Source organism: Camelus dromedarius, chromosome 16 (assembly GCF_036321535.1).
Source record: "Camelus dromedarius isolate mCamDro1 chromosome 16, mCamDro1.pat, whole genome shotgun sequence".
Taxonomy (NCBI): domain Eukaryota; kingdom Metazoa; phylum Chordata; class Mammalia; order Artiodactyla; family Camelidae; genus Camelus; species Camelus dromedarius.
The window spans coordinates 46,192,359-46,204,817 of NC_087451.1; the positions used below are offsets into that span (position 1 = coordinate 46,192,359).

The 12,459-nt window shown below is 45.4% G+C and overlaps 1 protein-coding gene across 2 annotated transcripts in view; it reads right to left on the reverse strand.

Moving 5' to 3' along the window:
• Positions 1 to 12,459, reverse strand: part of VPS53 (VPS53 subunit of GARP complex) — a 118,638-nt gene that overhangs the window by 71,015 nt on the left and 35,164 nt on the right. For both annotated transcript variants that reach the window (XM_010978918.3, XM_064495842.1), the window contains 2 exons: positions 8,633 to 8,748; positions 6,878 to 6,997 (listed from right to left, as the gene is read on the reverse strand). In XM_010978918.3, coding sequence (XP_010977220.1) covers positions 6,878 to 6,997; positions 8,633 to 8,748 — 236 coding nt within the window. The remainder of the gene's footprint in view (positions 1 to 6,877; positions 6,998 to 8,632; positions 8,749 to 12,459) is intronic.

Sequence of the window (12,459 nt, forward strand, 5' to 3'; positions counted from 1 at the left end):
GCCTCCCACCAGCCATCCTCACAGAGCCAGACTGCCCTAAGCTCAAGGCACATATTTTATCTTTGCTAAAAGCACCATAAAACAGTGTTCTTCCTTTTTTGGTCTCCACCCTGTTACTTTGGAATTAACTTTATGAAGTTTCTAGAAATAGCGAACAGCTCAAAACCACAATTTCTTTGGCTACTAGGCAGTGCCTGGCAACCTACAGTTTTTTTTTTTTTAAATGAAGGGATAGGCAGGACCTAAATCAGTCCAGTTTTTTTTTCCCCCTGTGGCATAGTTATAATTATCCCTTATTCCAAATACTTTCCAGGGTTTTTCCACTATCTTCAAAACTTTTAAAACCACTTTCACAGGTGGGTTTGTAGCCTCTTCAGTCACTTTCCAAGGCGGCTAGAAATGACAGAGATAAGGCTATTATTGGGGTAGCCTCCAAATCAGAATCAGGGCCATGCATCCACAGTTGCCCAATGGCCCATGGGAACCTACCCTGAATGTGAGCCCTGACAGGAGAGAAGAGAACATGCTTCTGTAAAACCGTACATCCGAGGTCTTATGACTCCTCGTAATGAGCCAGGCAGACAGACTCCCCTGGTGCCAGGTCACAAGACAGAGCTTCCCGAGTCTCGGCCCCTCTGTTCCTACCCTCCTTCTGGCAGCATGTGGAGAGCATGGGTTCCCTCCTAAGCCACAGGATAATTCCTGGAGGGGAAGTTCCACCCCTGCCAGGGACAGTCACAGTCTTAATCTCAGGTCTCCTGAGCATGCCAGTGATACAATGGTTCCAGCTCTGCCTGTCACCTCACCCACCCCTCCACTCCCTAACTCCATGTTCTTTACCAGATTTGAAATTGGGGTACCTGAAAAGACAATCAGAGTCTGTGATCAGTGCAGGAGAGAGTGTGAAGTACCAGACTGTGATCAGCAGACCCCCTTGCCCTCTTCTTCAATCCATTTCCAAAGTCACCTCTTGAGATAGTCTAGACTCAGCTGCGTCACCAGTGAGCTCTGTGTAATCCTAACGAAATCATTTCCCCTACATGGGCCACAACTAAGATCAATTGTGAAATAAGAGGTTGGGGATGGAGGTCTGGACCAGAACCAGATGCCTTTCAGTATCCTCTCCTGGTCTGATGATCCTATGACACTCGTCTTACAGCGCCAGCTGGCAACAGCATCCATCTTTATAGGTGACCACAAGTTGGATGTATAATTAATGCTGAAGCAGAATAATAAGCTTTTGCACATAGATGTTTCCATGTGTACCTTTAGAAGTGTCTCTCAGTGACTCAGATGAAAGAGCAACCATTTCCCTTATTGACATTAATGATGGTACCTACAAATCCAAACCATGATTCATGCACTTTCGGGGGTAGGATGTGAACAGTAGTCTTTATAGTCTGCTGCCTGAGCAGGATCCTAGAAAGAAGTCAACATACTTAAAAGTATACGTCTTGAGGGGAGTGGGTAGCTCAGTGGTAGAGTGTGTGCTTAGAATGCACGAGGTCCTGAGTTCAATACCCAGCACCTCTGTTAAAACAAGTAAATAAATAAATAAACCTAATTACCTCCCCCTCAAAACAAACAAAACCAAGAAATTAGAAAAAAAAAAAAGTACACATCTTCAGCCTCACCCCCATATACTCCTTCCTCCTTTAACAATGAACACAAAGTTCCTATGGTAGAGAGATGGATCGACAGACTCTGTTAGCAGAGCATGTAAATGAGTTCAGCCACCATGCTCTCCTAGTCATCCTTATGAAAATCAATCTACAACTAAGAGAAGAGGGAGAATAAAAATTCCTCCTGGCATCCAGACCAATGCAGCCTGGTTGGCTGGTGACAACTCAGGGTTGCCCACTCCTCAGGAATGGAAGATTCACTGAGCTGCCCAGTAAAAAAGGTCAACCAACTGCTCCTGGCATCCTCCACGGGTCAATCATGTGACCACAGGTTGTCCAAAGGCGCCTTTCCCTAAATGCGCTGTCAGATTTCATAAAGGGGACAGCAAACCATGAAAACCATTTAGACATTTATAGATAAAATAACCTTGATCCTTCCAATACCTTGTGAATGACAGTCCCAAAGAAAATACCCTCAACTGTTCGCAATAAACTGACTTCCCAAAATACAGAGCCTGTACTGGGCAGAACGGTTAGTCAGTCAGATTAGTCAGATGCTCCGTTTCCAGACAAACAGGCTCTATAAAGAATCTCAACCCAGAATCTCTGAGTGACTCAGTGGGACACTGAGATCAAGCAAAACCTTCACATTTTTGAAATCCTTACTTTTGAAACTCAAGTTCTTTCAGAAAGAACCTGTCACAGTCATCCAGCCAGCCAGGCCTTTTCATCCTGACTTTAGTTTCTTTTATCACTTCACCATGTGATTCCCCTCAACTTACCAAGTATCTCTCATGTATAAGGGGTTAGAAATAGCTCTGAAAGATCTGTTTCAGTCCAAAGGTTTCAGGGGGTTCAAGAGAATGCAGGAATCTTCTCATCTTTCTCAGGAAATACTGACTGATTACTAAGACGCATTTGTTTTCATGGATATTCTTAAGCCAGGAGGATTTGAAATGTAAAGATGACATTAAAGAAAAAAAATCTTTCCTTCAACGCTACATTAACGTGTAAGTATTTTCCAGAAGGGTAGTTGGAAGAAATACCTATATTCAAATCAAAGTCCATGACCTTCATATTTCAAATGTACAGGCACAGCTTTCAGGACACAATCTTTCCTATGACTTTCACAGTTTACAGACAGCGAGCTATTAAGTCAGAGAAACCGAAGCAGTGTACAGGGTGTAACTCTCCCGCCCTCCCGCCTCCCCCCAAACAAACAAGCTATTTCTATCACTTCCAGATGGTTCTACCATCACTATGTAAACATGAGAGGAAAATTCACCAGAAATGATGCTAAAAATAAGAAGTCTGGACTTTCCTCAGACTTTCAGTACCTCTTGAGAAATAATTGTAGTCAGGCACTGAAAACAAGAGAAGATCTCTTCTCTTCTGCTATTTTTCATGTTACTTAATAGCCCGCATTCTCTATTAATCAACACACATTTTTTTTTGCAAATGGAAGTTGTGAAATGAACTAAAAGAAAAGCAAATCCTCCCGTGTGTGCAGCAATCCTACACGATAAGGAATGGCTAGGGCACCGAATTATCTTGATAGAATGCTCTATTTTTCCCCTTTTAAAGGGAATGTCATTGCAACAGTGACCACAAAGTTCCTTCAAATTTATAAAACCACCTCTTCAAAAAAAAACGTTAAAAAGCAAATAACCCTAAAAGACTGCATTCTTTTGTTTGTTTTATGAATGAAATTCAGTTCTGCCACATCCTTGCCATCAACGATGCCCATCCCACACAATCTTCTGGTAACTAACCCTTCAACACGTCTCCTTGACCTCATGGTCACTGTCTGGTTTGGTCTTTGTCTTTTCTAATCCAGAACATAATCTCAGTCTCCAGGCTCTTGTACCTACTAGAATCCACAAATCTTTTACAAAATACATATGAGATCAGGCCTCTCCTTGCTTAAAATCTCTCATCGTCCACAAAATGAAGCACAGATTCCTTATCAAAGCGGCTAAAACCTGACCCTGCCTACCTCTACAGTCTTTCACCTTCCACTGTCTCCCCATGTTCCATGATGTTTTCTCTCTTCTATTTCCCTCCCACCTCTTCTTGTCTTGGTGGTAAGATCCTACCCATTCTTTTAAGATCAGATTAAAATTGAATTCCTCTCTGACCTCCCCCCTTGGCCCCTGAGACCTGCTATGCCTGTACAGCAGAGACCAGTTTTGTTATATCCATACTATACTGGAATTTTCTTAGTATTTCCCTTCTCTACACAAAAATGGTGAACTCCTTGAGGGCAGAGAGTATTTATTTCTTGTTTTTGTGCTCTCAATATGCCAGCACAGGACCAGGATACAGAAACTGAATGGTAAAGGTCTCTTAGGTAAACGAAGGAATGAAGACATGAATGGGAAATGACTAACGCTGGGTTATCAGGAGGGTAACGGAGGTGCTGCTGCACTCCCACCCCCCCTATCCACTGACAGCGAGTCTGCTTCTCCACCCGAGCTTCCTTCTTTCTTGCAGCTCATAAAGCTCTGTTCGTCTGCTCTCTTGGCCACTTCCTACCCTCAGTGTGACACGGCGATCGGCCAGCTCTAAGTGTGAGGGGTTAGGGGCGATGAGGGAAGAGTGGTGATTTCCCTAGCATCCTGCCCAGCTCCGCTCCGACATTCCTGAACAGGGCTCTGGCATTTCCACTGTTGGATGGCACATGGAGAACGTGATGTATCCTCTCCCTTTCCCGCCCCAGATCCTCAGAAGCAATGAAACGATTTTAATAAGAATCCAGAACCAGGCAAGAAAAGAAGTGGCTGACTAAGAACTCCAGGAGGACAGGACTGAAGAAGGACACCCCTGCCTCAAGTGGCTTCTCAAAGATGACAGACACGAGGGGAGCCAATACCAAGGTGGGGGGGCACCCTGGGCAATGAAGCTGGGGTCCAGGTCTGCACTCTGGCCTTGAACACCCAGGTTGGGGTGGGTGTGGGTCTGAGAAGCCCAGCAGTGGCCAGAGGGCTGACAATATCCAGGCGGATCGGGGAGACCACAGGCCCAGAAGATGAGCCACCAGCATATCCACCCGGCAGCTCCCCGCTCCAGCCCCACGGGCTTGGGCAGAGCCGTGGGCGGCACACCCAGCCGAGCGGCGCCTGCCTTGCAAGTGCATGGCAGCGAAAGCGCATCCCTGACCAGACTGGCAGGAGCTCACAGCCAAAAAGATGCCTTCAGCTAGAAACCCCCGAATACTGCAAGAGTGCTAACACCGAGCAAAAGAGTCACCACGCTCAACGGAAGACCCTACATGAGAGAACAGAGGCATGGAACAGGCAGCTCAGAGCTTTGAAACACATGTAATTTATACTCACTGAGAAATTTAAGAGGATACTATACCCATGAAAAAAGATTGACAAGACTCCCTGAAGAGTAAGGTGGATCATTGAGATAAAAACTCAACAGCTGGGCCGAATAACAGAATGGGCACGACTGAGAAATAAATTAGAACAGGAAGGCTGAGTTGAGGAATTCAGCTTAACACAACAGAAAGATACAAAGGATAGAAGAAAAATTAAGAAACATGGCAGCAGACCTAGAAGTTCCAATGTTCAGGTACTGGGAATTTCACAAGAAACATTTAGCATGTTTTCAGGTTCATTCATGTTGTACCATTCATCAGAATTTCAGAACCTATCATCCAGAAACGATCCCAGAGAAATACACGCAGATGTGCAAAGGAGAGTGTATTCTAAAAGTCAGAAGCCAAAAGTCTAATGATATGAAAATGGTTAAATAGCCTGTGGTATGGTACACCTCAGAATTCTGTGAATCACTGAAAAAGAATGAGATAGGTCTATATGCACTGATATGGGAAAATCTCTAAAATACATAGCTAAATTAAAAAGAAAGTTTCAGAATGAAGCATATGGTATGAAATCATGTATTCAAAACAACATAAAGCAAAATAAACCCAGAAACTGAAACTATACATTTATGTAAACGCACAGAAAAAAAAATCTGGAGGATAAGCAGGAAATGGCTAACAGTAACGCCCTCCACGGGTAGCACTGGCATGTGAGGTACCGCTAAAGAGGACTTATGTTTCATCTGTATATTGACTTTTTTTAATAAAGAAATTGTACATGTGTATTACTTATATAATTAAAAATAAAGAAACTGAGAAAAAAAGAAGCCTGCAACAATCAGGCCACATAAGAAGGCAGAATGGAAAACAATGGCTCCTGCTGAACACTGGCCCCTTCGTTTCTTCTCTGCTGCAATAAAGATTAAGATCTGCCAACTGTGATTGTCTCTGTCTTCTTAGTATTTTCCCTGCTGCTACTTCTAACAGAAAAGGCATTAAATTCCCCACCCCCTCATCTTCCTTCAGATCCTCATCTTCCTTCTCTTTAAGCATCTGCCTTTCTTGTTATTGGCTCTGAATCTGGATTTAAAACTCAACAGAACAGGAAGAACAAATTTAAAGAGGCTAAGTCACTATTTTGTCGCATCTGAAGTTCTAGTGGCAGACTGAATTTTCCAAAGACTGCCACAGCAGTGTATCTCAGCCCACGGGCTCTTTTTACCAGCATGACTTGGACATTCCTCTCATTAGGGGTAGGGGAGACTACGTTCCTTCCTCTTGAATCTTGACAGCCCTGTGACTATAGGAGTGACACTATGTGAATTCTAGGACCTGGTTCTCTTGGGATGCTCATTCTTGGGCCACAGGCACCTCACCAGGAGGAAGCCCATGCAGCCCATGGAGGATACCCCAGCTGCGCTCCCAGCCGACAGTGAGCGCTAACGTGCCACCCACCCACGACAGTAAACCAGCGGATCCTCCAGCCCCAACTCGAGCTGCTCCAGCTGACGCTGCATAGAGCAGAGACGAGCCGTTCCCGCTGAGCCATGCCAAACTACATGAGTGAAATAACTGCTGCTGCTAGCCACTAGGTCTTGGGTCTTGTTGGTTAGCAGGAAACAGACAACTAGAACAGCTTCTACTACAAAAGTGGACAGCTGAGAGTTGTCCACATATACAACTCACCGGCTGCCACTCTAGGGAGCCAGGCCAGCAACTAACATAGGCAGCTTTAGAAGACATGGTAAGCAGTTGGTAAGGGTACAGCAGAGGGGGTGTCTGCAACAGGTAGAGTCAGATCAGGTGACATCTGAGGTTCCTTCCCACGGTAAGATTCTACAGTGACCATGCCGAGCTGAGTGCTGGAGCGCTGCCCGGCACCATCTTTCCTTACAAAGGAAGATCATTTTCTCCAATGACATTTTACCTTTCTGAAAGCTGCCGGATCTGTGGAATCCCCATATATTTGTGGAAGTGCTCCAGAACATTCATTACACCTTGAAGAAGATTAGCAACTTCTCCATACTGTCTTCTCCTGGTCATGGCTCTGCAAGGAAATAAGAAGTTGAGTACTCTGGAAACACACTAAAGACACAAGATACAGACACGGAACAACCTATTCTGGGCTCTAAAACAGACACCAACTCAATTTGGTAAGTGTTTGCTAAGCACTGAATATATATGGTACTGTGTACTGGGAGAGGAAAAAAAAAATAAGACCTGGTTCAAATCCTTAAGAGGATATCAGCTAGTAAGGAAGAGTACACATCTAACTAACACCAAGCAAGATGAACTCAGTTCTTACAAGAAGTCCAAGCTACATGCCATGGGAGGTACAATAGAATGTGTAAGTGATGGATTCTCATTGGGTGGGGAGAGAGGAAATTGGGGAGACCATGGATTTGGGATTTGGGTTGGGAATTATGGAATCAGTGGGCTTTTGACAGGTAACAGGGGTAGGGATGTCATTATTTGAGAGTTACAGGACTTGCGCAAACCAAACATCTTCCCAGGTTACAACAAAGAGCATTTATATGCAATCTATTAGCTGTAGATTTTAAGCCAATGTTAAGCAACTCTGTGTCAAGTATGTTTAGTTTCCCTACTGCTAAGGTTAATGAGGCTTAAATAAAAGGATGCTGATAAAGTCAACAGTTACACACAGCAAGGAAGGAACAAATTATTAGACCTAAATTTTTCATTAGGGTTGGGTTTTTTAATTAACTGTATAGTTTATGACTTCCCTGAAGAGGCATTTAAAAAGACAGGATCAAGTTCAAGCCAAGGTGTCATGTTGCTACCACTGCCTGGTCTGCTAGTTGGGTGGAGAACACTGAGCACCTGAGGAAAGGGACAAGGACACTGCTCTTCCTGTCTCCCGCTGGCCTGCCCACCTCTGATCACTACTCGCAGGAGAATGGACCAGGTTTCACTGAAGCTCATGCGATGTCTGGGGGAGATGAGGCAGGAATCTGTCCTCTAATCCCCTGACTTCAAATCCTGTATCTCAATTTCCCTGAAGGCGCTCTTTCTCTGTTCACACATGAGATTACACTGAGACTTGGACGGGGGATTCTCAGCCTGAGAGGGACCACAGAATTGAGCAAGAATGTCAGAATCTTGCTAGTAAAGGAGGCATTTGGACTGCTTCTGTGAGGTAAGCAAGCAGCTCTTCCTTTTAACACTGTTCCTAATGTTCTCATGTACCATTCCCTATAGGTCCTCTACAAGCGAAACAGGGAACTACTGTCTTTGAAAAAGTGGGTTGAATGATAGGCCTGTTTCCATGTGGCACATTCAACAGTGGTGCAGCTCCGCCCAACACAAGCAGGAACATTTGCCAAGGCAGAGACCGTGGGGGTGATTAGGGCCCCACATCACCTCGTCGGCTGGCACAGTACAGCTCTACCATGTGTAAATGATCCGTATCCTTGGACTCATTCTCCAATGCTTTCCCCTTTAGACTCACCTGGCCCTCACTTCAAAGTCTCAGGTGTCTGTCACACACTGAGCACCAGAGGGCACAAAGTCAAAGTGGTGACTAAACATTTAAGACCGATTTGCAGAACGCAGGGCAGGATGGTGAGACTTTCCGGGCTGAGAAGTAAATAGACCTAGGCTGCTGCTCTCTCTGTGACACAGTCACTTCCCCTGGACCCACAAGAGAACGAGACATGCTTACTCCAGGGAGTCGACACCGCCCGCCAGCATGTGCAGGTGGTTCAGCGTCGTGATCGAGGTGGTCAGGTGGCGTTTGGCATGATCTAACTGCTTGATGTCGCGGGTGATTTCTTTAACCTAAATATTGAAAAACCACAGGAGGAAAAGGAGGACAGTTAAGAAAGACGTAAACCCATCTGGAAGTGGCCTCACAAGAAACTAATGCAAATGAAGTGAGGAAAAGACATGTCAGGTGAGCCCTAGGAGAAAACAGGTGTTCCCCCAGTACATACTCAAAATGATTTCCAATCAGCCTGTTTAAGTTTAATTTGGCATTTCTTCAGCAGACAGACTTTACTTAGGGTTACAAAATCGTCAGCTGTGAGAATGAAATGAACTTTACTCTTCACCCCAAATGGAATGATCCAAACAGCAATTTAGAGGGTTGTACGGGGTCCAGGAGCCAAGTGCATCGTGTCTTCTCTTGAACAAGGTCAGAGAAGTATGCCTTCTGGCACTGGGGCTACTATGTTCGCTACAAAATGGACAGCATTGGGGGTGGGGGTATGGTTCAGTGGTAGAATGTGTGCTAGCATGCACAAGGTCCTGGGTTTAAGCCCCAGCAACTCAAGTAAAAAAAAAAAAAAAAGGACAGTACTGGTCAGCTAATACTATTGAGATGGTCTTTATTCATGGTATTAAAGTTTTCTGCCCAGTCTCCAGTAAAGAAAGACTTCTCAAATGTCAAGAAGAATAAAATGCACAGACTTAGAAAACATGGTTACTAGGTGGGGCAAGGGGGTGGCAAGGGATAAACTGGGAGTTCAAGATGTGCAGATACTAACTACTAAATATAAAACAGATAACACGTTTCTATTGTACAGCACAGGGAACTATATTCAATATCTTGTAGTAACCTATAATGAAAAACAACACGAAAAGGAATATATATATATATATGTATATGTGTGACTGAAACATGATGCTATACACCAGAAACTGACACAACATTGTAAACTGACTACACTTCAATAAAAAAAGAAAAAAAAAAGAGTGATCTGTAACTCCTCTAACATCAGTTTAACGGGTAATGTAAGAGGAGAGGCACAGTCTTCAGGGAGACAGAAGGCAATCGGAGGAGTAAAATTCTAAATGTTGACCCACCGGGTCCAAGACAAAGGAACTCCGTAGCTGGGAATGTAAGCATATTTCAGTCACTAGAAAAGTACATTCAGTAGTGAGCGGGGAACAATCCTCCAACTCTGTTAATGCCCAGGTGGACTCTTCCACTGAACTGTCTGCGTCCATGCTGACCAAGATACGGTCTAAAGAGCAATTTGGCTTCCCAGGTTCCCAGAGGGAATGGGGCGCCCTGGAAACTGGGCACAAACATTCTAGTCACTAGAAAGACAGATCTCTCTTTAAAAGTGGAAAAACCCTCTAGTGAGTGACCTGGGTTTTTAGAGCCCGATCACCTGGATGGAGTCATGAAGATTACGACCTGCACAGCTCAGTTCCACACCCACAAACCTGCTAGGCTGACCTGGATCTTAGTAGAAAAAGCCTCTTTCATGGGGACTTGCCCCATGAAGCCTGCTCTTTCTCCATAACCCTCGGGCCACCAAAATATCTTTATTTCTATTGTGGGGGAGGGGAGCGTGGGGTTAAGAAGCTACCACCTCTTGACTGAATAACCAACTGAATTTTGGGAAAAAGCAGATCAGGAGTGGTATAATAAACTACATATGGGTGTTATTACAAGCCCTATAATCTGATCACTCCCTCACAAGGCTGAAATCATTCTCTTTCCCACTGAAAAATCCCTGTGCCATCCCCTGGGTTCCTTAGCTCCAGTGCTAACATCAAGGGGTCTTTAACTACTGTGTTAAAAGCCAGTCACTCCACTAATTCCTGCATCGTTAGTCAATAAATCCTGAATATTCTTCCTCCGCCTCACTAGCTCCCTTCTGCTCCTCCTTCAAGTCCCTGTGGCTCTGCACCAGAGCTGACTGGTCTCTTCACTCCCAGTGTCCCCCATCCCTCCCCATCACATAGCCTGTGCTTCTCCAGACACACTCAGCTTTTTGTTACCCCCCTAAACCAAACCCTTAATGGCAGCTCACACAAGGGGTGCTCAGGCCAAAGGCACATGAGACTGTTCTGCAAAACTAAACACTGGTAGTTAATTTACCTTAACTCTTATCCCTGGGCAGCCAAAAAAGGATAGAACTCAACATGGCAGGTTTGGGTGTCAGAGAGTTCTAGGGTTGAATTCCAGCTCTTCTGCTCCCCAACTCGGTGTCCCAGATCAAGCTGCTTAGCCTCACTGAGTCTCAGTTTCCTCACTGATAAAATGGGCGTTCATAAAAATAATAATGATAAAACCTAGTTCATAAGGCTGCTGTGAGGGCTAAATTCGTTCACTTGTATAAAGGAACGGGTACAGGGCTGGGCATGCTGAAAGAGTCCACAGACATCAGTTCTCTTCACCCTGCCTCCTCTTGCCCTTAGCAAAGTACTGTCCAGGAAAGCAGGCTGCTGGAAAAGAAAACATCTCATGACATCAGCAGCAGTCTCCTCAAACTGCCGTTGCTTCCCCACGGGGCTAGAAGAGGGAGTGCAGTACAGAACAGCAGATCAGCGTCATGAGGAAATCTAGGAGTAAGAAATCTGAGCCCAAGAAACGCTGGCAGAAGTCACATCTGATTGTGGCACCTGAGCATCGAGCTTTAGTGGTCCATGGGTGGTGCTGAGTGCAGTGCCTCCCCGGGGAAAGGAGCACAAGTCCAAATCCCTCTCTGACGACACATCACCTCCTCTCAAAGGCTATTTAACTCTGGGATGAAGCACAAGTATTCATTCTGTTTTCCTTTGATGGAAGAGTTCTCCTCCTTTGACCCTAGTTTGGTAGTGACATCCCTAACGCCACCTGCCTGGGAGGAGCAGGAAGAGCTAAAGGTAAGAACAGCTATGACGGACACTCAGCCAGTGCCTGCCTGTGTGCTGGCATTATCTCACCGAATCCCCACAATTCCACAATGCACACACGACCATGATCCCCACTGTATGGTGAGGAAACTGAGGTACAGAGGCGTCAAATAACTTGTTTAAGGTCCACGGTCAGTAAGTGGAGGGGGTGGATCTGAAGGCAGGCAGTCTGACCTTGGAGGCTGTGCTAGTCACTAACAATATCAAACTGCCCACCCCGCCCCACTGTCCCCTCCATGGAAGCCTGGCCCTCCCGCCCCGCATCCCAGACCCTGCTCTCTTGCCAGAATGGCCATTGAAGAGAACGGAAGGATACACAGGAGCGTGACTTCAGATCTGTTCCTGGAGTAGATTATAATAAAATGGAGGGCAAGAGGTCTGCAGTATTTTTGTAACCAAAAAAAGTAGGGGGGAAAAATGACATTAATTATGGCTTTCGTTCACTGAGCAACTAACACCAGCCCAGGACTATGCTCAGCGCTCTCCGTACATTTATTCTTACAATGACCCTTTGAAGCAGTATTATTCTCACTTAGAGTGGAAGACACTGGCATTCAGAGACATTACAGTCTGTAGTCAGAAGGGGAGCCCCGGAGCGAGCATGTCATAGGGCCTCCCGTGGAGCAGGGGTATGCGAGGATGGCCCCTCGATTGGCAGAGAGCTCTGAGCACCGCACCGGGGGTGGCGGGACACCACTGAGCAGAGGGAGGACTTAATCAGAACCAGCAGCACATATCACGGGCAGGATGCATCCCACCCCCAGATTCAGTTTTCCAGTGATACCAAGTTACATGTCAGACATCTTAACTGAGAAATATGTGATACAAACCAATGCTGGAGAAAGGAATCCAAAATGACTC